Source organism: Mustela nigripes, chromosome 4 (genome assembly GCF_022355385.1).
Source record: "Mustela nigripes isolate SB6536 chromosome 4, MUSNIG.SB6536, whole genome shotgun sequence".
Taxonomy (NCBI): domain Eukaryota; kingdom Metazoa; phylum Chordata; class Mammalia; order Carnivora; family Mustelidae; genus Mustela; species Mustela nigripes.
Genome location: NC_081560.1, coordinates 138,336,032 through 138,361,559, shown reverse-complemented (window position 1 = coordinate 138,361,559; position 25,528 = coordinate 138,336,032). Strand labels below are relative to the sequence as shown.

The window sequence follows — 25,528 nt, the reverse complement described above, 5'->3', positions numbered from 1 at the left end:
CCCCCTCTTAGAAGACATACGGTAGCATTTCCGCCCTCGCTCAACTCTCGCTCAAATCTCGGAAAAGGAGGGGCGAGGGGTTTGTGTCATCATCCTGCGCCCGCCTGCCCCGCGACGTGCCGGCTGCTGGCGCAGCCCTCCGCTCGCCCGGCCTCCCCCTCCCTGGTTCCGCGCTCTGGTTCCGCCATGGAATCCAACAAGGATGAAGCCGAGCGCTGTATTAGCATCGCCCTCAAGGCCATCCAGAGCAACCAGCCCGACCGGGCACTCCGCTTCCTGGACAAGGCTCAGCGGCTGTACCCGACGCCGCGAGTTCGCGGTGAGTGTGAAGTGCCGGAAAGGCAGAGGGGACATTGGAACTGATGGGGGGAATACGGGAACGGACCGAAGGGAGCAGTTGGAGGAGGGGGAGGGGTAGCGAGGCGCGGCTACGCCTGCGCACTGAGACGCGCGGTGGCCGCTGGGAGGTGTAGTCTTTCGCTCCCACGCCTCTCCGGGACGCTGGACACCTGATGACAGGGACGGCCGCGACTTCAACTTTTTGGGCGCTTGTGGAACCCTCTAAAATTTGGAGTTACCGAAAATGAGAGGCGCTGGCGAGCGAGAGGAAGGGAACTTACCTGGAAGCGAAAGCGAACTACTTTTCCCAAGGGGCCATTCGGCGGCCCAGGGCCGGTTGCCGGCCTGGGAAGTATTATAGTTTAGGAAAATAAACATAACTCCTCTGAAGGAGAGAATGGGTTCTGGGGAGGGAAAGGGGACTTCTGACCTTCCCACGGCCTGGAAAGGCGTCTTCATATCTTCACTCTCTGGCCTGTCTCTGGGCGAGGAGCAGGGAACACCCTCTCGAAACTAGAACCTGCCTTTTTCGCTCGCTCCACACCATCGCCCTGCACCCGCCGCCCTGAAGCCTGGCCCCTCACTCCTTGGAACCTCTTCACCCGCCTGTGAGATTCGGGGCTTGTTGAAGACGCTGGCTCCGGGCACCCCACCCACCCCCGCCCACAAGAACCCAGCAGTGGCCCCCGTGTGGACAGCACAAGGCTGCTAAGTGTCCCCGAGCTGAGACTTCGAAACCCGGGAGGGATTCGTGAGGTTGTCTCAACTACTCAGCATTTCACTCTAGCCAGGAACCATCTTTTTCTTTAATCTAAGACTTAAGAAGTTTTTCTTTCTTTTTTTTTTTTAAGATTTTATTTATTTATTTGACAGAGAGAGATCACAAGTAGGCAGAGAGGCAGGCAGAGAGAGAGAGAGGAGGAAGCAGGCTCCCCACTGAGCAGAGAGCCTGATGCGGGACTCGATCCCAGGACCCTGAGATCATGACCTGAGCCGAAGGCAGCGGCTTAACCCACTGAGCCACCCAGGCGCCCCAAGAAGTTTTTCTTAACACAAGCTGGAAGGGAGAAAGATAATCCAGGGGCACCAGGATGGCTCAGTGGGTTAAGCGTGGTCTTTGGCTCGGTCATGATTTCAGCGTCTTGCAATTGATCAGGCTTGAAGCTCCCTACTCCCTCTGCTCCCCCTCCCCTGCTCCTGCGCTCTCTCTCAAGTAAATAAATAAAATCTTTAAAAAAAAAAAAAAAGTCCATTAAAGATACTGGGGTGCCCGGGTGGCTCAGTGGGTTAAAGCCGCTGCCTTCGGCTCAGGTCATGGTCTCAGGGTCCTGGGATCCAGTCCCGCATCGGGCTCTCTGCTCAGCAGGGAGCCTGCTTCTCTCTCTCTCTCTCTCTCTCTCTCTCTCTGCCTGCCTCTCCATCTACTTGTGATCTCTCTCTGTCAAATAAATAAATAAAATCTTTAAAAAATAAAGAAGATACAGAGATCATACCAGCAGTTATGACACTGGTGTGTAACAGGTACTCCGAATCAGAAGATCTAAGTTCTTGTCCTGAGTGCTACCATGCGATCTTTCTGAGCTTGGGTTTTCTTAGCCAGGAAATTAGAGGGTTGGTGCAGATAATGTGAGTAACAATAATACCATAGGGCTTCTCTGATTAGAAAGCTCTTTTGAGGGATGCCTGGCTGGACCAGTCCGCAGAGCACGCAGCTCTTGATCTCGGGGTTGTTAACTGCAAGCCCCATGTTGGATGTAGAGATGACTTAAAAAAATAAGTAAATAAATCTTAAAAAAAAAAAGAAAGAAAGAAAGAAAGAAAGCTTTTTCAAATACATTTTCTCACTTGAGCCTGCCCTATCAGGGAGGCAGAGTTTCAAAGATCATTATCTTTGTTCTATAGATGAGGAAGTATCTCAGAGGCAAGGGACTTGCCCAAGAATACACAGCTAGAAATTGGAAAGTTCTGTGACTCTATAAATGTTTAATAGAGGAACAAAATGAGAGAGCAGTCAGCCTCCTAACCTTCTTTGCCCACATTTGGAATTGAAAAAGGTGAACACCGTCAGAAGAGGCCACCTGGAACACTTGGATTTTCCTCCTTCCTGACTACAGGTTGATCTTTGGCCTCTTTGCCTTCTTTTGGAGAGGGTTTCAGTCTGTATTTGCCAGGACTCCTGAGGTAACCTGCCCAAGGAGCTTCCCTGTGAAATAAATCACACTCTGTAAGAGGGGAGCCTGGGGGTTTGGCAGCTGGAGGCCCACCAGTCTCAGAATCCATTTGATCCTGATGCTTCTGGGGACTCAGGAGCAGGTAGCCAAGGAAGGATGGTAACAACATAGCCTTTAGGGCTCTTCTTGTCAGCAGCCTCCTGGACCAGTTTGGGGGCTTAGACTGGTGTTCTTCCCCGGGCTCAAGAAACGGAATTTGCTGAGGCAGAATAGTCACCTGCATGATTGTCATATTCCTGCTATTGTGGAGAGACTATGCCTCATGCCTCTCTGTAAACTTGACCTTGCACCCCCTGTAGCCCTGTACTGAACTGACAAGGACCTGGGGTTAATGTAGGCCTGGGATGGAGAAATCTTGGTTGAAAAAAATATTAGGTAGTTGTTTACACTTGCTCTTTGAGGTTTGAGCTCATTCCAGGTGCTTATTCAATGCTGCAGACTTTGTTTTATTTGCAAGGTGCTCTGCTTGGGGCTAAGTGCATATATGGCAGGATTGGTAAGACATGATCCTTCACCTCAAGGAGCCTGTCATTTAGCGAAGGAGACAAAGTTACAGAAAAAATAATACTGTGGTTAAAGAAAATTTTGGCACAGTGTTAGATACCGAGGCTTGAAGGATAGACATGAAAGATCCAGTCCCTGCGCTCCGTGGGTCTGTGAGCTGGTGTGGAGGGCTGGGGATGGAGTGCTGAGCTCTGAACTACCAGCAGTCTCGTGAGAGACTTAAAAATAACGGCAGCACACAGGTGACGGAAAATAATGGTAGATCACAGTGAGGGAAAGCTTCAGGGAGGAAGACAGAGGCAGCATTTGAACTGCACTTTGGAGGAAGGGAGCAGACTTGGAGAAGGACATACTGGGGAAAAGACACGGAGGCTGGGAGCTGTGAGGTTTGGGGGAGAGGGTTGGGTGGAGCAAGATTTGGCAGCTGTGGAGGTGGTAATTTGAGTATAAAGAGGATTACGGCTGGAAAGTAGGATGGGGCCAGATTGTGGAATTCCTTTCCTGCCAGACCAGGATATTCACTTTATTCTGTAGCTGATGAAGAGACCGTTGAAGATTTTGAAAGCAGGACTAAGACAAGGGTACCGTTCTTAAAAGAGAACAGCATGAAAGGGAAGAGAAACTGGAGTCGGAAACCATTTGGGAGCCCATTGATTGCAGTGAGTAGGTCAGGAGTTCCGAGTGCCTGAGAGAAGGCAGTCCAGGTGAGGATAAGGTCCTTGGGGAGGAGGCACCATGCCTTGTGTGAGGAGATATGCTGAGGAGAGGTGGGGGCACAGAATTCAAGCCCGTGTGCCCGGGGAGAACGCAGGGCTGAGGATGGTGGGTGGGAAGAGACGGGCAGAGTGCAAGGTGCCAGTGGCTGTTGCAAAGGAGCAGTCAACTTGGAGCTCGGGAGAGAGAGCTAGGTTCCAGCTGAAAGTCTGGTCGTGCCCATTTGGCGGTGCTCACTGGAGTCCCACCTGGCCGGGGTCACCGTGGAAAGGGGTAGAATGCGCACAGCAGTTTGCTGCAGACGCCGCCCTGGGCCACATTTGTCCTTTGCCAACAGACAGAGACTGGGGAAGCCACAGTGAGATGGAACAACAGGAAGAGGCGATCTCGGGAGAGGGAGTAGCCAGGTGGCCACGGAGTGGTGTTGGGCAGGTGGGGAGCAGCACCGTCAGGCCTCGTGGGAAAAGGGCAAGTTGGGAATTAGAGGGGAAGGATCAAGAGCACGGGTAGACGATGGGTCTAGGAGAGGTGGAAGGACAGACAGCAGGGGGAGAGGTTACGGTGAAAGGAGACTCCACAGCCTTGAAGGGCCAAGGGACCTCACAGTGAAAAGGCCGTGAGGGGATTTCAAACTCGTGCTGTCAGAGGTGGGACCAATGGTGGGACGCTTGTACTGTGGAGTAGTAGCCGGCCCTAAGCGGGGAAGTCACAGGGAAGGGCTAGTGGGGCCGGTCTGTCCCTTTCTGGGAGTTTCTGTCTAGCAGCTGGCAGCACACTGGGCATGGCCTTTGCCTGAGGCTTAGCAGCAATGGTGGAAAGTACCGGGTTTTTCAGGGCGCCAATGGGAACATCCTCGGTTTCCCCAGCATCCACAGAGAGGGGTATGCCAGGCGATGCTGCAGCTCGGGCTGCTTGAGGGTCCTGGGGGAGTCAGGATGGCCACGGTGAAAAGGCCAGCCTCTGGGGGACGGCTTTTGCTTTCAGGGTGTCAGCATGAGAGACGGTTTGGGGCTGGTGAGGTCCAGGGTGGGGCTGTCCGTGCAGGGTCCTCAGCCCTTCCGTTCATCGAACCATATTCACGCCTCAGAGCAGCCCCGGGAGGGCAGAGAGGGCGCCCTCCCTGACAGATTCCATAATGTGGCTGCTTAGCAGAGGAGCCGCACTGTCCGGCTCTGCCCCCAGGCTGTTGCCCTATACCGGCCTCTCTCTCCCAGCTCGCTGTGAGCCCTGCAGGCACCTGGACAGAGCCTAGAAATGAAATGGACAGTAACAGAGAACACTGAACACTGGCTGAGTGTTGTGCTAAGTCCTTTATATGCACTTGCTCAGCTCCTTTTCTAGCTCCCTTGAGGGAGATACAGTTTGACATGAAGAAGCTAAATTGACTTGTCTGAGATGACCTTGCTAGCGAGCAGCCAAGCCAGCTCTGAACCCAGGCAGCTTCACCCTACAGTCTGGCTTTGAGGAGGGGCCATCGCTGGTGGCTTTGGCCATAGAAATGCTCTCAGCCCTGCCTCAACTGCCACCTCTCCTGCTGCGGTTCTTATTTCTTTCACCAAGTTCCTGTCTTTTTAATAATATATGTATATTTTTAAAGATTTTATTTATTTGTCGGGGGGGTGCACAAGCAGGGGGAGCGGCAGGCAGAGGGAGAAGCAGGCTCCCCGCTGAGCAGGGGGCCAGATGTAGGACTTGATCTCAGGACCGTCGGATCATTACCCAAATCAGAGGCAGACGCTTAGCCAACTGAGCCACCCAGGCGTCCGTACCAAGTTCCTGTCTTTTTAGATGTCTGGCTGCTTTACTGCAAGGGCAGGGGCAGGATCTAAACACAGCCTTGTCTGTCTAACTCCAGAGTCACGGTAGGCTGTTCTGTGTCATACTGTTTCATGACATTTGCGAGGCAGTCACATCCCACAGCTCTGGCAGAGGCAGTGTCCAGGCCAGAAGAGAGACCTATTTGCCAGCAACCAGAAATCTTGATTTGCCAACCCACGCAGGAGACTTCTGTGTGTCCCCAAGCACATCCATTCCCCTTTGGGCTCCCTTTCCACAATGTAAGGATATTAGAGTGGCTGACTCCATGTAACTACCCTGAAAAGTTTCTAGAATCTTCCCTGAAAAATACTAGAGCGAGTCCATCCCATCTCCTGACTGATGTTCCAATGTATCTGTGGCAGTTGAACGGTTGGTTATGTTGTCCTTGGAGTACATTAGCTCAGCCTGGACCCCCTAGGCTTCCAGAGAAATGGAAATAAACAAGTTCTTTAAATGCCCTCCACACCCCGCAAGCCAGCTCCCCGCCACTGTCCCATCTTCATCAACATCTCTTCATCTTTTGTTCTCTTCTTTTGCTGTTCCTCACTGCCTGGATGGAACTGGCATCTGGGACAGCCTGAAATCTCACGGTTCCAGCTGGGTCCCAAGCCTGCTGAGTGCTGACACTGCTTTCCTAAGCCCTGGAGCTCCCCAGCCCCACCTGCTCGGTTCCCCTCCCCAGCCAGCCAGTTCATCAGCTGGTGTCATAATATCAGCAGCCACTTATTTTGAACTTTCACTCTGTCAGTTTCTGTGCCAGGTGCTTACACATTGTCTCATTTCCTCATCACACATCCCATTACCTGTGTATCCCTTGGGAAACTGAGGTTCAGACAGATTTTAGATTTTTTATCGGCCAGGGCCATACTGCTAGGATGTGAGATTTGAGATTTGAATCCTAGTCTTTCTGAATTTAACTTCTCTTCTCTATTTGGAATGACTGTGCTGGAAGGGGTTCCCCATGCCGAAAGCCAGACTCAGGCAGTCTGGGACAGCATAGTTAAGAACAGGGTTCTGGGAGCTGGGTATCCAGGGTTTAAGTGCTGCCTGCCCAGCTTGTGCAGCCAGGGGCCAATGCATCAGACACACAGCTCTTTTTTATAATGAGGATGGTGGTAGTGAGACAAACCTCTAAGGCCGTTGTCAAGATTAAATGAACTAGTATACGCAGAGCACTGTGTCCAGGCCAGCCTCACACACAGCAAGCAGTCGGTATGAGTACTCCTCCCAGTGCGCACTCCTGGGCTTTACTGCAGGAGTCCTCCACCTCCCTCATGCAGGGCAGGCTCGACTGTCAGCTCCTTTCCCAGTGAGATCACCTAAGACAGCAGAGGCTCAGAACACAGTGGCCCCCTTGAGCCCTGCTGCTGACCCCTCATGTGAGGCCCGGGGATGTTGCTTTAGAGGGTGTCTGACACCCAGCACAGCGCATTGAGTCCAGCCAGGGGCACTGCTGTCCCTCCTCAGCATGGTGTCCTGGGTCCCTACAGTGGCCCAGGTGCCTCGCTTCCCAGGGCACTGCACTCTGGGCATGACTGAGGTTTCCAGAACTGGTTCTGTGCCTGGAATAAATGGGCACAGGGAGCTCCTACCAGAGATTTGGGCTCTTCCTGCTTGAGAAGCAGGAACCACGGAGCTGGGTTTTAGTAACTGGGACCCTGAGGGTGACGGCTGATGTCCTACTTAGACTCTGAACATAGAAGTAGGGTGTTTGGGGCGCCTGGGTGGTTCAGTGGGTTAAGCCACTGCCTTCGGCTCAGGTCGTGATCTCAGGGTCCTGGGATTGAGTCCCGCGTCGGGCTTTCTGCTCAGCAGGGAGCCTGTTTCCTCCTCTCTCTCTCTCTGCCTGCCTCTCTGCCTACTTGTGATCTCTCTCTGTCAAATAAATAAATAAAATCTTTAAAAAAAAAAAAGAAGAAGAAGAAGTAGGGTGTTTGACATGGCCAGCCACTTGAAAAATGTAAAGAATAGCAAGTAGCAGAGGTGATCTTTATCCCAAGTCTCCTACCATCTCTGGCCATCTGAGGCAAACTCATTGCCTCCATCCCCTTCACAGCTAAGTAATAGCCTCCAGTTGCCTTTCCCACCAATCCCAGCTGAAACAGATGGTCCTGCTGACTGGGGTCCCCACTAAGGTGGGCATCACACTTTGTCCATCTCAACAGAGTCTGTTAAACACACTACTTTGGGAGGTGCCTGCATGGCTCAGTCATTAAGCATCTGCCTTCAGCTCTGGTCGTGATCCCAGGGTCCTGGGGATCGAGCCCCACATCAGGCTCCCTGCTCAGTGAGGAGTCTGTTTCTCCCTCCCTCTCCCTCTACCCCTCCCCCAGCCTCATGTGCTCTCTCTCAAATAAATAAATCTTTTTTTTTTTTTTTTAAGATTTTATTTATTAATTTGACAGAGAGAAATCACAAGTAGACGGAGAGGCAGGCAGAGAGAGAGAGAGAGGGGAAGCAGGCTCTCTGCTGAGCAGAGAGCCCGATGCGGGACTCGATCCCAGGACTCTGAGATCATGACCTGAGCCGAAGGCAGCGGCTTAACCCACTGAGCCACCCAGGCGCCCCTAAATAAATCTTTTAATAAATAAATAAATAAATACACAAACACACACACTAATTTGGGATTTTTAAAACCTGAAGCATTTATGGTATGTTGTTGTTTGGTTTTTTTTTGCAGAGTTTTAAATTAACCCATACCCAGGAGCACCTGCAGTCTCAGTCATTTTACAACCCTTGATCTCGGGGTTATGAGTTCGAGCTCCATACTGGGTGTAGAGATTACTTAAAAATAAAATCTTAAAAAAGATTTTAAATAACCCATACCCTGACAACTCTTGAGCTCTGTGGATCCTGCGAAAGCAGGCAGCTAGCCTACTAGTGCCCACTGCCTCCCCACCCCCCATGCCCAAGTCAGGGATGGAGCTAGTGGCTCTCCCGGAAGAAGCAGCAGGTGGGATGCGGGATGGGGTGGGGTCCTGGTCTTCTCAAGACCAGGCCACACCTCAGTTGTGGCACATGGCCTTGCTGGAACGGGAGCCCTGAATGCTTTGCTTGCCTCACACAGCCCTGATCGAGTCCCTCAACCAGAAACCGCAGTCTGCCGGTGACCATCCCCAGCCCACAGACACAACCCACAGGAAACCAGGTGGGGCCGATGCCCCCTCGGCCAACGGAGAAGCTGGAGGAGGAGAGAGCACCAAAGGCTACACAGCAGAGCAAGTAGCAGCAGTGAAAAGGTAGAGGGGCCGGAGCTTGGTGCTGCTGGGAAGTTTCTAGCTCGAGAAAGCTTCCTGCAGTGTGTCCCCCACCTCACATCTGCCTGTGGTCCGGGTGGACCCTGGGGGGTCCTGAGGATGGATGAGGTCCAGCTGGGCGGGCTCACTGGGCCCCGGGAATGTGGACTGTCCTGTCCCCTCCTGCCAAGACAGCCCACAGCAGGGGCTAGAAATGCTGCGTCTGCCGCCGGCTTCCTCTGCTGCAGGCCAGGCAAGCCTCAGCCTTTTCACACAGCTCTGGTTATCAGAGATGGGGCTTGGGCTCCCCTTCCAGCTTCTGCCCCACCCCCAACAAAGACCCTTTCAGGCCAGAGCCTATGTGACCCAAAATGGAGACAGGAGACAGCCTTGAGCAGGCCCCGCACAGATACTGACAGGCCTTTTTGAGGTGGCCTCCAGTGAGAGTGCCTCTTAGCAAAAGGAAATGGTTCCTGGTCTGAAACACAGCAGCTGCCCCCTCTGAAATCCGAAATGTATTCTGGTGTTTCCCCTGGGCCCTACCTGGCTCCCCATCCAAGGTGGAGCTCACTGAGGCTCCCTTGTCCCCAAGGTTTGACAGCTGACCTAGAGGAGCTATCAGCCGAGCCCTGCTGGTCCCCCTGAGCTGAACACTGCCCGTGCCTCGCCCCCCTCACCTCACGGCCCTGGGCCCGCTCTACCCCTTCCCCCAGGGTCAAGCAGTGTAAAGATTACTATGAGATCCTGGGGGTGAGCAGAGGGGCCTCCGATGAGGACCTGAAGAAGGCCTACCGCAAGCTGGCCCTCAAGTTCCACCCAGACAAGAACCACGCACCGGGTGCCACTGAAGCTTTCAAAGGTAGGCCAGCCTTGGTTTCCGGCTATTTGGTGGTTCTTATCTCCTGCCCTTGCCCTTGAGAAGGAATAAGAGGTCAGGACAACTTTTCCAGGAAGTGGCCTTCGACCTGAGTCTCCTGGGCTCAGGAGCTGCTTCCTGGAAAGAAAGTCCTAGCAGCCACCTCTAGCCTACTAAGTCTGTCGGAGCTGAGAGAGCACCAGTCCTGACTCTCCTTCCTCCACGTTCCCCGGGAGTGACAGGAGGGGAGCTGAGGCAAGAGGGGACCAGCGGCTTCACGGTCACACAGCAATGGAGGGTCAGAAGCAGGCCTCCTGACTCACCCGTGTGCATGTTCCCGTCTTGGGATCTTGGTAACAGTTTCCCTGTGCTGAGGGGCAGAGTAGCCTCAGGTCAGTGTCCCGGTGGCCTCAGCAGCAGCAGCCGCCACCAGCCCCGCACTACACACATACTCACATGTAACACACTCTTCCACGAGGTGGTGACCACAGCCAAGAAGAGGGCCTGTGGTGGAGCGGGTGACAGAAGGTTCCCCTGAGACCTGGTGTGCTGCTTCTTGGGCCCACCCTGGTTACTCCATTCCAGGCTGCTTCGGGTTGGGCCTGCTTGGTTGGGGTAGTCTGCAGGCAGCATCCCCGTCAGCCAGCCCCAGGGGCAGAAGGTGAGTAGAATTAGGTAGGCAAGGTAGCCATGGTTAAGGTTGGGCCAGCCCAGACTTCTGCCTGCTGCCTGCATGACAGACACAGAGGCCGGAGCCAGCCCTGGGGCCTTGTGGGAACGAGAGGAGGGGGTTCTTTCCCCAGGGCTGCAGGTTGCAGACGCAGCTCTGACCCAATCCTTTGAGAGAGTGAGTCACTTGAGAAGGAGCAAGAGACTAAGGACGACCTGGAGCTGGGTCGCTTGAGGCACAGGTTTCCTACCTGGGGGAGATCTCATAGGGAGGCCTTGGGGCCCAGCCAAGGAACAGCAGCTGGGACCTAGACCCCAGACAGGAGAGGGCTCTGCAGGCCACACTACCAACAGTAGAAAAGTTTTGACTAGAACCTCGTGATCTGGCCCTTGCCAGCAGTTGCTGTAGGAGTAAGATAAGGCCCATAAAGGGCCCCGGAGCATAGAAGAGGCTGGGCCATCATCTTGAGGTGGAGAGCGGGGGCCTGAGTGTTAGTGTTAATTCTCCACCTGGCGCAGACGGCCTCGATCCATTTCGAGGTACTCCTGCCTGCCCCCCTCCCCTCACGTGCCCAGCAGCCCAACTTCTGCCGACCTGGAGGACTCCCACTTCCTAAAATACCAGTTGAGTACCTAAAGGAAGGGAGCTCTTGGCTGCGGTGGTAGCCTTCCCTGCATGCCCCAGGTCTTCAGGCCTGACTTACACCTCCTTTCTAGCCATTGGCACAGCATATGCGGTACTTAGTAACCCAGAGAAAAGGAAGCAGTATGACCAGTTCGGTGACGACAAGAGCCAGGCAGCCCGACACGGCCATGGGCATGGGGACTTCCACCGTGGCTTTGAGGCTGACATCTCCCCCGAGGACCTCTTCAACATGTTCTTTGGCGGTGGCTTCCCATCTAGTAAGTACCTCGGCCTTCCCGCAGCCAGGCCTCCCTGGGGGTGATGGTGGGAGACTGGATGCCGGCTGCTCCCTTCCCCAGCAGCCCCACCCCCTGACTCGGTCCCTCTGACCTCCAGGTAATGTCCACGTCTACAGCAACGGCCGCATGCGCTATACCTACCAGCAAAGGCAGGACCGCAGGGAGAACCAGGGTGACGTGAGTGAGAAAGGCACCGGGGAGAGCAGGGGAGGGCACCAGGCCCCACCGCGGGTGCAGGGCCTGAAGGGGAAGTGACATTCCCAGATGTTCTGGGAGGGCAGTGCCCCCACGCATTCTCAGCCAAGGAGTCATCTTGGGCCCCCCCCTTGCCATTCTGCCGAGCGACACCAGAGGGAGCCACACTCCACAGTGCTGCCCAGAAGGAGTGGGGGTTTGGTGGCCAGTTGGGGAATGTCATGCAGAAACTTCTCCACCTACAGACAGGTTTGAGTGTGAAAGGCTTTTGTGCAGTCCATTTGTTCATAAGGCCACAGTGACATCTTCCAAGCAACGGGAAGTGAAACATGACGAGAGAAGTGTGAGGGATGACAAAGGTTGTTGACTCTTCTTGCTTCCTTCTAGCACTCATAAAAGATGGACACAAAAACTATAACCAGACAGTGCTTCAAAAGCATTTTGAATGCCACAGGTTAAAGAACAGCTAGCTGACCAACATTAAGATACTGTGGATAATTCCAGAGCATTTAAAATTATGGCAGACGGTGACGGTCCCTCTGTTAGGTCAGTGTGGCCTTGTGTTTTTAGTTATTCGTGTTTTAAAACTGTGTGTGTGTTTTGAACATACAGAAGAATTTTTAAAATCACAAATTATCACACAGTAAACAAATCTGTTTTTATCTACAATTTTTTAATTGGCAGTTTTTGAACTGGTATACAGTGAAGGCCTCCCTCCGGCCCTGCCTACCAGTCTGCTGGAGGCGACCGCTCTTGCTTATGTTTTTGGTAATCTCTGACGAGCAAGCACATGTAGGTGCCCTCTTCCTCTCCATAACTCCAGTTGCCATTTTGTTTTCATCTGGGGGAGCTGGCAGGTGGAGCAGCTTCGTCTTTCGGGGGCCTGTGGAGGGGGAGGGGGAGAAAGTAGTGTCATGACCTGTTTGCGTGGCAGCTGCCTCCTGCTGCCGGGGCTCCTTTGCGCCTAGAAAGCCAGTGGTGGTTGTGGCTGATGCCACGTTCCCATGGACGACGTCCAGCTTGAGTGACCGCTGACTCTTCCTTCCAGGGCGGGCTGGGGGTGTTTGTTCAACTGATGCCTATCCTCATCCTGATCCTCGTGTCAGCTCTCAGCCAGCTCATGGTCTCCAGCCCCCCATACAGCCTGAGCCCAAGGCCGTGAGTACTTGCAGCCAGGGACGGGGCTGGGATGGTGGGCGGACAGGGACCTGGCATTCTCAGCCGCCATCAGGGGCCTGCCTTCCCGTCCTGTGGGTCCTTGATCACAATGCAGAAATCTGGCTTATGGTCAAGAAAACACACTTTATCTGTGGAGCTTAGGTTCTTGATCTTTTAAGATCATGGTCCGCTAAGAAAATGTCATGAAAATTGCAGATCTTCTCCCTCAGACAGTGCACGTGCACACAGCATTGTGCATGATTTCACAGGCTTCATGCTCCCCCCATCTGCTGACATAAGAACCTCTGCTCTTAAGTTCTGGTTGGGAGCCTTGGGGCCATGGAAGGAATAGGGGCCCTAGAATCAAACAGAGCAAAAGAGGCTTTGAATCCCAGCTACTCTACTAACTAAACAGCTGTGTGACACTGGACGACGGTCTGAGCTTTGTTTCCCTCATCTGTGCAATGGGGATAACATCTATCTGCCTGTGAAAATTAAATGAGTAATATACGTAAGATGCTGGGCTCGGGGCGCCTGCTGCAGGCTCATTCGGTGGAGTGTGCAGCTCTTGATCTCGGGCTCTCAAGTTCGAGCCTCATGTTGAGTATAGAGATTACTTTAAAATAAATGGGCAGAATGTTTGTTTAAAATTGCCACACTTGCCAGAGATGTTCAACAGTGTTTGTTAAATGAATATATGGTGAACTAGGGCAAGTTATTTGGCCTTTTAAGGTATCAGCTCCCCTCATTTATTTCCAGCAGCTGGCCCCGTGTCAGATACATCCATTGTTACAGAGTGGGTGCTCAGCTTCTACTGGTGGAATCCCTCTGCTCCCAGAGGGGCCTTGCCCTATCTGGGAGCCTGGAGGCCTTCCTCTTGGCCAGCAGGGGGCAGAGTAGGGCCACTGGACCAACACAGGTGGCCCAGGCTCTGTGTGGCCTGTTGCCAGCCAGCCCTTTGCTCTGCTGCTGGAGAGGCAAGAGAGGGCAGGTGTAGGGGCTGTGCTGCCCCCAGCACTGACTTCTGTCTGTGGCGTGTCAAGGCTCTTCCCACAGCCTGCAGAGCCTGTGGGTAGAGCTGGAAGGTGAGATGAGAACTGCAAGGCCACGGCTCCTTGGAGTCCTTCTGTCATGTTGTTCCTAAGCCTCTTAACTCCAGACTGGGATCCCCAGGTAGGCAGGCAGGCCGGCCCTGGGCAACAATCGCCTTAGGGGAGGAATGCGGAGATGGAGGCACGGGGAGCCCGACTCATACCCCTAATCAGAGGCCAAGGCCTGCCTCCCCTCCTGCGCCAACCAAGGCCTCTCATAAAGGGGCTTCTCCCCACAGGCCCCAGTCTGCAGTGTGGTAAGCAGACAGCCTGAGGAAGGGCTGGCCAGAGCCTGGACCACTTGCATGGTGGGGGACACCCTGCCATTCCTTCAGACCCTCATTTTGGGTGTTATGCGAGTCCCGCTCTGGTCAGGAAGGAAGCAGGTCCTCCCATGGCCTGTGCTGTATGTCCATTTGGGGAGCCATGTCATCCTTTAGAACTGTCCTGGGCCGGGGGCCTATGCCCACTCTGTGCCTGATGTATTTCTGGCCAGGTCGGTGGGCCACGTCCACAGGCGAGTCACTGACCACCTGAATGTCGTCTACTACGTGGCAGACACCTTCTCTAAGGAGTACACAGGCTCCAGCCTCAAAACAGTTGAACGGAACGTGGAAGACGATTATATCGCCAACCTCCGAAACAACTGCTGGAAGGAGAAGCAGCAGAGTGAGTGTGTGGGGGTCTTGGGGACAGAGCTTGAGAGCAGGGAAGAGAGGCCTGCCCACCAGGGATTTGTGGACCCAGCACCTGGAACGGCCTTGTACCAGCCCCTCCCAGTCAGGAGCAGGACCCCAGCCCTGTTTCGTGGGACCAGGAGCTGGGGGCCACCTGGAGATTTCCTCCAGGTTCCTGTAAATCACAGCCATCAGCCTCCGTTTGGCTGCCAGAGGTAAGGATGTCAAGACAGACCGGAGCACATGTCCTAGCTGCTGAGTGATGGGGCCTCCAGCTCTGTCTGTGGGACCCAAGGGTGGTCAGACCAGGGTAACAGCTTCTTTCCCTCTCACAAGTTGGGACCAAAGTCCAGGGTCATTCCTAAAGGGAGGCCAGCTCTGCCCCAGCTCCAGGGCCTGTAACAGCCTTTCTCCTGCCCCCCAAAGGCTAGGCAGGTGCTCTGGTAGCCTTTGGGAGGACCCAGGTACATTCTAACTCTGTCCTCTTGCTTTGCAGAGGAAGGCTTGCTATACCGGGCCCGCTACTTCGGTGACACAGATATGTACCACAAAGCACAGAGGATGAGCACGCCGAGCTGTAACCGACTGTCAGAGGTGCAGGCCTCCCTGCATGGATAGTCCTGGGCCAGCCGCGCCACCGAGGTCCAAGTATGAGCCAGGGCTTCCTCTGCCCTGCAATTCCTGGCAGCTCTGGCCCTGGTCTTGAGGTGGAGGCAGGTGGGAGGGAGGGGGGGAGGGGGGATGGCCTGTTAATGACAACTCCTCGTCCCCAGCCTGACCTCCCGCCTGCAGTGTTGGGGTAGCTCTAGTGTGTGCTCAAAAAGCAAGGTCTGTTTCAGGCCTCTAGTACTACCGGGAATGTGGGCAGCCCAAGAGCCAGGCAGAAGGGGGAGCTCAGGACCATTGCTGAGGGCCATGAGTGCTTCCCTGTCTCATCCAGCCCCCCAAGTCACTGTGGCCCTTTCCCAAGTACAGCAGACTATTGTCTGTGCTCTGCTATTTAGACCTCCAAGTATCACTGGTCCCAAGATAGGCCCCCCCAACGCCCCCGCCTCCCAACACACACACACATACACTCACCACCTGACATCACGAAGAAACACGTGAGCATGGTGAGCCAAGATCCCATCCTCTTCCTCTGCCCTTCCTGACAGGAAGAGATGGAACAGGGTAGATGGGCAGCCTCACAGTGGGTCTGGGAGGGAGCCAGCAGGCTGGGAGCAGGAGAGACCACTCGCCCTCTGGTGGAATCACAGGCAGTCTTTCAGGTGCTAGTACAGCCCGCTGCCTGGAAGCCCCAGGCATTCGGGCTGCGCAGGCATCTCACTTACAGTCTAAGGAAGAGAACAGAGGTCATGAGTTGAGGGTGGAATGCCGAGCCTTTAGTACTGAAGGTGGGTGGGGAGGGTATGCCATGTCACTGGTAGCAGGCTCCCGCCTCCTGTACCCCTGCATGTGGGTAAGTGAGCTCTGTTCCCAGCAGTTGCCGGCGGGGACAGATGGGACCAAGCCCAAAGGAGTGTAGGCAAAGCCAAGAAAGGTTCTTCTCTGTGTTGGTACCTGCCTATCCGTCCTCTGCCTGTGTCCCCCTCGGCAGCGGTCCAGCTCCAGACGCTGTGCTTAGAGGCCATCTGCTAACGCCTCCGGGAGTAACAGTGCAGGAGGGAGACAGGTTGGGGCTGAGGTGGGCAGGCCAGCAGCCAGGAGGTTGGCTTGTTTGCGGAGGCTCCAGGCCACGTGATCACCAAGCTAACTGCTACCACTCTCCTCCGCAGACCATGAAATCCCTGGAGAATTTTTGGTGACATGCACTGAGCCAAGGTGATGGACTGTATATTTAAGGAAAGACATAAAAAGAAAAAAAAATTAAAATGGAATTGGAGGCCGAACACCACACAGCTGCCCTCTCTCTCACCCAGTAAATGCTGAAAGCTCTTAGGACAGGAAAACCTGCCACTGGGCTGCTTCCCTTCCTCCCAGGGCTGGCAGAGGCTCAGGCTCTACTTCGGCTCTCTCCTAGGATACGGAAACCATGGCAACGAAAGTAGAATGTAAAACTTGGAGCAAAGGGCTGGGGGAGGGGGTGCCCAACTGCCTTCCTCCCCCTCTGGGAGCCACCACCAGTCACCTCTCCATGGAAGCCAGTCAGAGGCATTGGCCAAGGATAGGAGGAGGAAGAGCGAGAACTCTCCATAGAATGTAATTTTCAGAGCATGTATATGTACATATATATATATATCTATTTATATGTAAATAGCATATATAAAGATATATATATATACATATATATATACAGTCTACTTTTTAAACTATGCAGGGATTTGGTTATTTAGCTGATTTCCTCCCTGTTTTAGAAAATGAGGCCTGTGTGGGGAAGGTCACTTGGTCCTTCAAAGGCTAGACATTGGCCAGAGCTGACAGCCTGAAGGAAAATCCCCTCAACCCCAGCCTGCTGTTGATGGCAGCGGTAATCATGATAGTGTAAGTCTAGAGAACTCATAGGGTGCCAGGGTCGTGATGAAGCTGGAGGGGAACAGGCTTTGAGGGGAGGAAGTGCCCCTAGGGCCAGGTACCCTGTCAGGATCCAGTCGTGGTAGAGGCTCCCGGCTGCCTGCGGGTGTGGTACCACCCACCACAAGCTTTGGTCAGCTCAGGTGGGCTCTTGGGCCTGGAGCCCAGGAGCCTTCTGCCACAGAGAGCAGGGTTAGAGAGGGGGACCAAGTTCTGCCTGGCCACCACCCCCACCTCGGTCCCAAAGTGGGTTTTGCCTTATAGATGCCACAGGGCACAGCTCCGTGTTGTTGCCACTGGTTTCCCAAGTCAGGCACCAAGGACTCCAGATGGTTCTTCCTCCAAGAATCAGCCAGGCGGTGCCCAAGACCCTGGGGCAGCAGCCACCTCCTGAAGAAAGTCCAGGCCTGTGGGCACCTCTGTCTCCGCCATCCATGGACGTGCTGCCACCCAGCCTTCTGTTGCACTTTGGACAAAGGCTACATCCGAACCTGAAGGGTTTCCTTCTACTCACCTTGAAGTGAGGATTTTTCTCACAACAGCAGTTGCTACCAAGGGAAGGGAGGGAAGTTTTATTTATTCCCACAGTTTATACTGAGCCTTTTGGAATTACCGTTTTTCCCAAATTTTCCTCTGGCAGTGGGTGTGTCCTGGAGTCTGCCATGGTCCAAAGCCTTACTTCCCTAAGCTGCCAGCCAGGAGGCCATAACCACCCTCCCAGAATTCCTCTTGGCTCTTTTTTTTTTCTTTCTTTTTTTTTTTTTTTTTTTTTTCTTAAGTAACCCCCAACGAATAAGATTCTTGCTGGGAAAGGAAGCTTGGTAAAGAAGTGTCAGATTGGATTTTTGAACGAGATCCCACCCTGTGATGCAACAGCCACCCCAGCCCAAGAGACACTAAGAACTGGACATGGGCAGGAGCGCCCCACCCTTGGTGGCCCCGGTGCTCTGCTGCCACCTCCCCTACCATCTGGTCTCGGTAGCCGTCCCCAGGTGGGCTGACCCATGTGCAATAAGAACATAGATCCTAAAGGATCCCCTGAGAAGCTGTATTTCTTGAATTAGAATTCTAAAATTGTACATCTATAAATATATGTTTATTATGTGATTGGCCTTGGTGGGTCTGCATTGAGTAGGGGAGCTGAGGTGGGACACAGCCCACAGCCCAGGCCGGACCACCAGCAGTCCTGGGTGACCAGCCCAAATGTCCTCACCCTTTGCTCCAGCTGACAGCCACTTCAGTCACAAGTGTTCTTCCAAGGCTGACTCCAGGCAAAGGGGAAAGGGCTCAGGCCAGGATTCTGGGGTCCCTGGCAACCTCTGCTTCCCCCAGTTCCTGCTCCCTCTCTGTCCCTCCTGTGAGCGAAACATTGAGAATCTTCCCTCCTCCCCAGTTGGGAGCTAGAGCCCATTCTGGATCCAGAGCAGGGGGAAAGTTCAAGTTTCTTTCCATCTCTGCCTGCCTCTTTTAGACACACTTCCACGGCCCGCCCTCCTCCTCCAGAAGGTCAGAGAAGTCAAAAATGTGGCTGCCCGAGGAGAGCTTTCTGTGAATGGAGCCACCGATCTGCCCGGGCCTCCCAGAGACAGAACCCCGCGGCCCTGACTGGCGGCCTGAGGCCCCTCCCGCTGCCTCTCCAGCCAAAGACGGCCAGGCTGCCTGGTGGTGCCACTGCAGCCAGGGAGCTCATTGGCTGTCCCTGCCCAGGGTCACTGCCGCTGGCTCTGCCTGGTCTGTGAGCTGCCACTTGTTAGCGGCAGTTGGCAGAGGCATCGCCAGCCACCCCCTTTCACTCCTCCCATCCCCCTACCCTCGGCAGGCCAGAGGGGGCGGGCCAGACTCTAGCCGACTGTTGGCAACAAAAAAAGCCTCTGACAAGTGTCCCCACTCGCTGTCAGGTGGCAAAAAAACAAGCCACTGGTTTATCCAAGCTCCTGGGACTTGCCCACTTATCTCCTCATCCCAGGCTGCCCTCAGCTTTCCAGAAGGGACCTGTTCCCTGGGGCAAGGAGCACACGCCCTGGCCCACTGAAATCTCCTTGCCCCGGGTTCCCTGGGCAAAGTCACCCGGCTGCCCGGGGCAGACACCCAGACGGCGGTGCCAGGACTCCGGTAAATAGACTGTTGACACAGTGTCACTACTGGAGCAACTCAGGATCCTTACCAGATGTCACACCCAGAACAGGAAACTGAAGCCTGGGGAAAGGCAAGGTGATGCCTAAGGGTCCCCATGAAATTTGCATGTCCTCGGGGTCTATGTAGCAAAGCAATCATTCTGCAAACATTTGCTGAACTTGGATTCACTGTGCTCAAGAAGATTAACCCCACTTGTGTCAAGGTAAATGGTGGGAGGCCTGTCCAGAAGGGTGGAAAAGGGAAAACGGTACTTAATCTGAGGGGTTCGGGCTGGGGTCAGGTTTCCCAGGTTTCCCAGAGGGGCAGGGGCACCTTCTCCCACAATTACAGATGTGTCTGCCCCATTGTGACCACAGCTTCCCTCCGTTGACAACATCCCCAGGAGACCACATAATAGACCAGTTAGTTGTTGGTTTTCAGTGTGGACCCCACAGCTGCATCCATGTCCTAGCTGGGTGGCCCGGGGCAGGTCATTTAACCTCCCTCTGTCTCCGTTTCCTCACCTTCAAAACGAGAGTCATAAAACCACCTACCTCACTGGGTTACAGTATGGAGTAAAAGCATTCTCACATGTACAGCCCTTAAATGCCGTCTGGGACACGAGAAGCTCTAAGTGCTGTTACATGTCCTCAGTTGCCAAAGATTAATATGGCAGCTCAAGCCCCATTCCAGGCCCTGAACCCACAAAAGTGGCAACCAGGCACGGGTTTGACCGAACCCAGAGGGCGGGGGACAGTGATGGAAACAAAGCTGGGAGTGCGGCAGATGTGAGCAGCTCGACCAGGGGAGTCTGGGTAAAGGAACTGGCGCCTGTGACAGGGCAGGGAGTCCCACTGGGCTGGGGGTGGAGTGGGTGCTCCAAGCACCCTTCCCTGACATGCAATCGTGAGCCAAGTCCTGGAGCTGGGGAGGCATGGAGGCGACACATTCGAGGGTGCTGGGTCCTACCCTCGGGGAGGTTGGCAGGCACACCTGAACCCTCTAAGGCTAGCCATGAGGGAGGCAGGTGGCGGGAACAAAGCTGGAGGCCTAGGTCGTGTGCGCACGGTCACCCCGTCACCCAGCCTCTCGTGGAGGCCTGTTTCCCCAGCAACAAGGCCAGGGCCTCCTGTCGCTTGTATCGCTCCACAGCTGTTTGGCTGGAAATAAAGGTCCAGGGCCCAGACACAACAAAGGGTATGAGAAAGGCAGCATACTCTATAGGACCCCCATGACCGAGCAGCACCCCCTCCAGAGCCCAAGAGTTGGGGCTTTGGTTGGGATGAGAGTGGGGTCCTGACTGCCACATGGTGTCCTTCCTTACCCCAGCTTCCCCTGCCATGGTTTGTTTCTGGGAAGGCAGGGATGCCCTCTGGCTGGGCTTGCCCTTGGGGACAGGCAGGGGGTACAGTTCTCCCCTGGGGAACTTGCCCCTGGGAGGGGCAAGGGGTCAGGCTCAGGACCTTCAGGGAGTCTGGTCAGCAGCCCCACTCCTTTAACAGGACTCCTGCCATTTTTCTGACAGACACAGTGAGGGAGCCCAGGAGACAGATGTCTGAGCAGCACAGGAGGGCGCCAGTGGGCTCTTCTTACAGATGGAAACATGGAGGCCCGTTGGAGGGAGGCTGTTTTCGGCTTCCTGGTTCATGCCCATGGCCCTCCCGCTCTGACCCGGCTGCCCGCTGGAGCCTCCTCCAAGCACCTTTCCCTGACATGCTGCCCCAGTTCCTTCTGCCAGCGGCCTTCCCATTGCTCCGCCACCCCACTCCTCTGGGAGGCCTGCCATGTTCCCACAGCCTTGGCCCAGCCCCGCCCTCTCACCCCGTCAGTCCAGAGGTGTTTGTGCAGTTCTTGGATGAAGGCTCTGCACCCTAGAGAGGCAAGGGCCTGTCTGGGGCCTGTCCGGCTGCTTCAGTGCTGCCGGCCTGGGCACCATGGGCCCTCCATGAACACAGCTGAAGGAAGAAAGGGGCCCTCCCCTCAACGTCCACACACCTTTCTGATGGCCACTCGTGGCTCTCCTTCCACTGCTTTCTCCACGCCAGCACTGCCCACAGTCACCCTGTAGGGCGCTTGGCAGCCATAAACCCACATACAGAACGAGGGACACTTCTCCAAGACCCGAGAGGGCTCGTGCAAGGTGTGCCACCTGCGTGCCGCTGGCTGGCGCTGGAAGATGACCAGTCTTGTGAGATAAGCACTGGGTAGGGCCTTTCTTTTTTTTCCTTAAGATTCATTTATCCATTTTAGAGAGAGAGAGAACACAAGCAGGAGGGGCAGATAGAGAGGGAGAGAGAATCTCAAGCAGACTCCGCACTAACTATGGAACCCAAGGTGGGGCTTGATCCCATGACCCTGAGATCATGACCTGAGCCCAAACCAAGATTTAGGCGCTTAACCAACTGGGCCACCCCCGTGTTCCTGGAGGAGCGCCTTCTATCCACTTCCTGGGGAAAGCAGAGGCCTGCTGAAAGTGCCCCATGTGCGCTCTCCCTTAGTGAGGACAGGCACACCAGAGGCTAGTGGGAGAGTCACCAACAGGGCTCGTCGCTGTGGGATGGGCACTGCGGGCTGTAGAGACACCCTCTCCAGCATTCAGGACTGCACCTGTGGCACCAGCCATTCCTGGGCTCACAGCCACTTCCGGCCCTCAGCTGCCCCAGTACTGCCCCCATACTGTCCTGGCCACCCCTGGTAGGCCGACTGCTTGGCCCCGTGGGCAGAAACTGTGTCGGTGGCGTTCAGGCTGTGAGCGCCAGGCTGGAAGTGGCACACGGGCAAGAGTTCCGGCTGCTTCTGTCCGCACAGCTACAGGCCTCAGTCTTCCTCCCTCAGCACTGAAGCCGCTGGGCACAAAGTCTAGAGATCAGGTTTCAAGCCTCAGCTGTAAAGGACGGTTGTATCCTGTTTCACTTGTATCACTTAAAATTATTTGTTATAATTTTGAAATCATACATAAGGAAGTGCTTTTCGCTTGTATCATTTTAAAATATGTGGTCTAATTATTCCCCTGCTCCCACAGAACTCACCAGTTTTGTCCTTAATGTCAGCCTCCGTTTACTGTGGAGTCGGAGCTGCTGGCCACACCAGGGTGAGCCTCGGACAAACAGGCCAACCCAGGGGCTGGGGTACCCCCCCAACCCAGTTTTGCCCCAGGACCCTAGGACTTGAGCCCAGCTCACGGGCAGCCTAGGGTGCTCGTGGCAGGACTGGCTCTGAGCCACGGGATGGAGTGGCCTGACCCACATCTGTTCGTATTATTAGCTCCGGAGCCGACTGGCCGAGGCTGTCACACGATTCGAGGAAATGTTGCCTGAGCTCGTGTTTCCAGCCCAGCTGGTTGGAGGGACACATGGGATGGGGGGCAGAGGGGCCTCTGGCCGCCCTTCCTCACCCCCCGCCTGTTGTCAAGAGAGCCAGAGAAGACCGCATGTCCTTCCAGGGTGCTGCTGATGTCAAGGCAGGCACCACCCCCTCCCCCAGAGGGCCCCTGGGTGACCCCGCGTCGGCTGCCTGGCGCCTGGCATTGTCCTGTACCTGTTTACGCAGTCTCTGCTTGTGAGACCTGGCCTCTCCCTCCCGCTGCCCTCCCTGCCCCTCTCTAAAGCAGGGAAGACAGTGGGTGGGAGGTTGGTTCTCTGGAAAGAATGCCTGCCCTAGACCCCCAGGGTGAGGAAGAGTGCCCTCTTCCCTGGCTCTCCTCCTTTTTCTGTTGTTGGTACCTTCGGGTGCCGGCATCCCAGGGGTAAGCTAGGGAAAGCCTGGGGAAAGGACCAGGGCTCCTGGCTAGGCGCCCAGCTCTGCGCCTCCAAGCAAAGGGATCTTGTGCCCCTCTCATTAAGATCCCTAAGGCTATTCCCTCTACTGTCAAATGGGAATCTCAGGTTTGTCCTGCAGGCTGGAGGGCAGGGGCACAGGACAGGGGGTATGTGGAGCCCAGAACTGCACCCCAGAAGCTTATCTGTGGCATATGTTTTGTTCCTGTAAGTTCCTTAAGAAGGGACAAATGGCCTCTGGCCCCACTGAACTCGGTAACAAGGGCCGAGACAGACCTCAGGGTCTGTCAGAGAATATGAGGATTTCTACATTGGATAGAAGGTGCCAGAAAGGACTAGGCTTGTGGTCTAATTACTGGGCTGCCTGGGGAGGGAAACAAGACATCCTTGCCTTGAGTCACAAATAAAAGAGTGTTACAGAGATGGCAGCCACCCTGAAGAGGGGTTCTCAAACAGTGTCCCCTCAAGTCCTTGGGCCACTAGGGGTGCGGGGGGAGCAGAGCACAGTGTTCCAGCCCCGCCTATGCTTCACATTGCCCACAGTTCTCTCTTTCTCTGAGTGCAGTTAGAGCTTTGATTGGACAAGAGGTTTCACTACTAAAGCAAATATTTAAAAACCAGAGAACTAATCTAACCCCACCATTTCACCAACGAAGAAACTGAGGCCCAGAAAAGAAAAGTGGCTTGCTCAAGTTCACTCATCTCAGTTGTGACAGACCTGCTCCCTGGGACACTCACCCCTGGTTCGGGGACAAGAAGCCTTCATCCTGAGGATGAAGAGGACAACCACCAAGTGTGTGTGCTGTGATACTTCCACCAAGGTCTGGGCCTCAGCCTCAGTTCCCCTGATGTGAGCCCAGACTGAAGTGAGGCCTCCAGGGCCAGGAGCCATGTACTCCCAAGGCAGGCAGTCCAGAGGCTGACCTGGGATGACAGGAGGGCAGAGTCATCCTCTGCCTACCTCCCTGAGCAACAGAGAGCTTTTTGAGTTGTCAGGCCTGACTAGGCCTCTCCAGCCAACAACCAGCACAGCCCCTGCTCTCCAGTCTGCAGCCCAGCCCCAGAATCACCTCAGACTCCTCACTGCAGGTATTGGAGGCAGGCAGGTAGGCACCCCTCTCCCTTTTACAGGTGCGGACACTGAGGCACCGGCGGTAAGTGGGCCTGGCACAGCGTCTCCCTGACGCAAACCGTGTGCTTTCATCATCATCACCTACTCCTCTGTCCATGCTGGGGAGCTGCCCTCCTCCCCGCAGAGCAGCTCTGATTACCCCCGCGCCTGGCCCTGTGCTGACGGGCCCACACTTCCCCTCACCGGCTTTAGCAAAGACAACCAAAGTGCCTCTCTGGTCCCTCCGGCGGCCCAGAGCTCTGGGCCTGGCCCCTCTCCCTTGAGGGTAAACAGAACCATACCCCAGCTGCAGAGAGGGCACAGACCCAGGAACTTGGTTCTCCCACCCCGACTAGGTGGGACTAGAACAGTAAATCCCAAGAGGCTCCTCACACCTGCCCCTTCCCTAAGATACAGCCTAGGACTCAGCACCAGGGTGACAAGGCAGATCAGAATTCTCCTAGTTAGCCCTGAAAGTCCCAGGTTCCAAGAAATTCCTCCTGCACAAGCCAGGACAACTGGTCCCCCTACTCAGCGTACACAGAGGCAAGATCATCACCCCTTTCCCTTCCCCTCACTCAACAGGGTCTTTCTTTTTTCTGGAACTCTAGTCTCTGCTAAGGCTAAGGGAGAGGACCATAGTCAGTCCCTTCAACCTGTCTGGCCCCCTCAGACTGAGCTGGGGACTACCATAGACCCACAGTAGGGTCAGAGGCCTAGAGTCTGCCCTAGGCCCTGTCAACGACCTGCTGGAGGCCCAGTCCTGCCTGAGGCCCTGTGAGATACATAGCAGAGAGAGCCCAAGAAGGGCCTAGTGGGGTCCTGTGCCTCGATCCCAAGCCAACTCTATCCTCAAGCTGTGGGGCACACCACTCTGGGTGACCCCAGGTAGGGAAACCCTAGGGCTGAAGCCAGGCAGAGTCTGCCGGGGACTCACTGAGGCTGCCTCTACCTGTCTGACTCTGAGGTGAGTCATTTCCTCCCTCAGCTGGTTAAGAGGCTGGGAAGGACAGGGAGGGGACGGCATCTAAAAATAGCAGGGCCTCCGCCAGGAGATACCCAAAGAGCTTCTCCTGGGGCAAGGGAGGAGCCAGCTTCTGCTCCGAGCTGACAGCTACTGCAGGGGGGGGGGGGGGGCTCCCACTTCCGTGCCTGCCTTAGGGCCAGAAGCAGGATGGGCCGAGACCCCTGGCCTCCCCCTTCCCAGGCTCAGCAGAGAGCGCTGAGGTGCGGAGGAGGCATCCTGAAGGCTGAGACCCAGAAGCAGTGCTGGAGGGGTGGGAGCTTGAAAGAAGACGGAGCCTGGGGACGGGTGGGAGGGTGCGTGGTGTGTGATTCGGAAGGCTTGGCCCTCACTGGGACTGGCAGAGGGAGCGGGGATGGATCAGCAGCGGGGATTCACCTCCCACATCATCTCCACAGAACCACCTCGGCTTCCCGCCCTACCCACACACCGAAACACACACAGGGACACGCAGACATGGCCCCACACTCAGGCGGCCTGTGAATCATTTCCTTCTAGAAAGCGCTCATCTATCTCCCTCGTCACCAGCACAGACTGAGGACCTACTGTGTGCGGGAGTCACGCCCTGGAAGGTCAGGA

General features: G+C 55.1%; 1 protein-coding gene and 1 long non-coding RNA gene across 4 annotated transcripts in view; one reads left to right on the top strand and one right to left on the bottom strand.

The window, feature by feature from the left end:
• Positions 1-78: 78 nt before the first annotated feature.
• DNAJB12 (DnaJ heat shock protein family (Hsp40) member B12) lies at positions 79-16,306 on the top strand. 2 transcript variants are annotated; one of them, XM_059397704.1, is made up of 9 exons: positions 79-319; positions 8,674-8,845; positions 9,556-9,701; positions 11,085-11,270; positions 11,389-11,468; positions 12,535-12,644; positions 14,232-14,404; positions 14,909-15,006; positions 16,188-16,306. In XM_059397704.1, exons 1-9 carry the CDS (start codon positions 187-189, stop codon positions 16,215-16,217), a joined length of 1,128 nt encoding a protein of 375 aa, XP_059253687.1. In that variant the 5' UTR covers positions 79-186; the 3' UTR covers positions 16,218-16,306. The 2 variants fall into 2 exon arrangements, with proteins under 2 accessions (XP_059253687.1, XP_059253688.1); XM_059397705.1 differs by having other exon boundaries at positions 80-319; positions 14,909-15,060.
• The window catches only part of LOC132016467 (uncharacterized), a 39,605-nt gene continuing 25,551 nt past the window's right edge, over positions 11,475-25,528 (bottom strand). The window contains exons 1-4 of one of the 2 annotated variants that reach the window (XR_009403931.1): positions 18,137-18,562; positions 15,973-16,241; positions 15,493-15,746; positions 11,475-12,369 (exon numbers count right to left, since the gene is read on the bottom strand). This is a non-coding gene — a long non-coding RNA (uncharacterized LOC132016467). Of the gene's footprint in view, positions 12,370-15,492; positions 15,747-15,972; positions 16,242-18,136; positions 18,563-25,528 lie in introns of those variants that run through there. The other variant, XR_009403930.1, reaches the window with a different exon arrangement.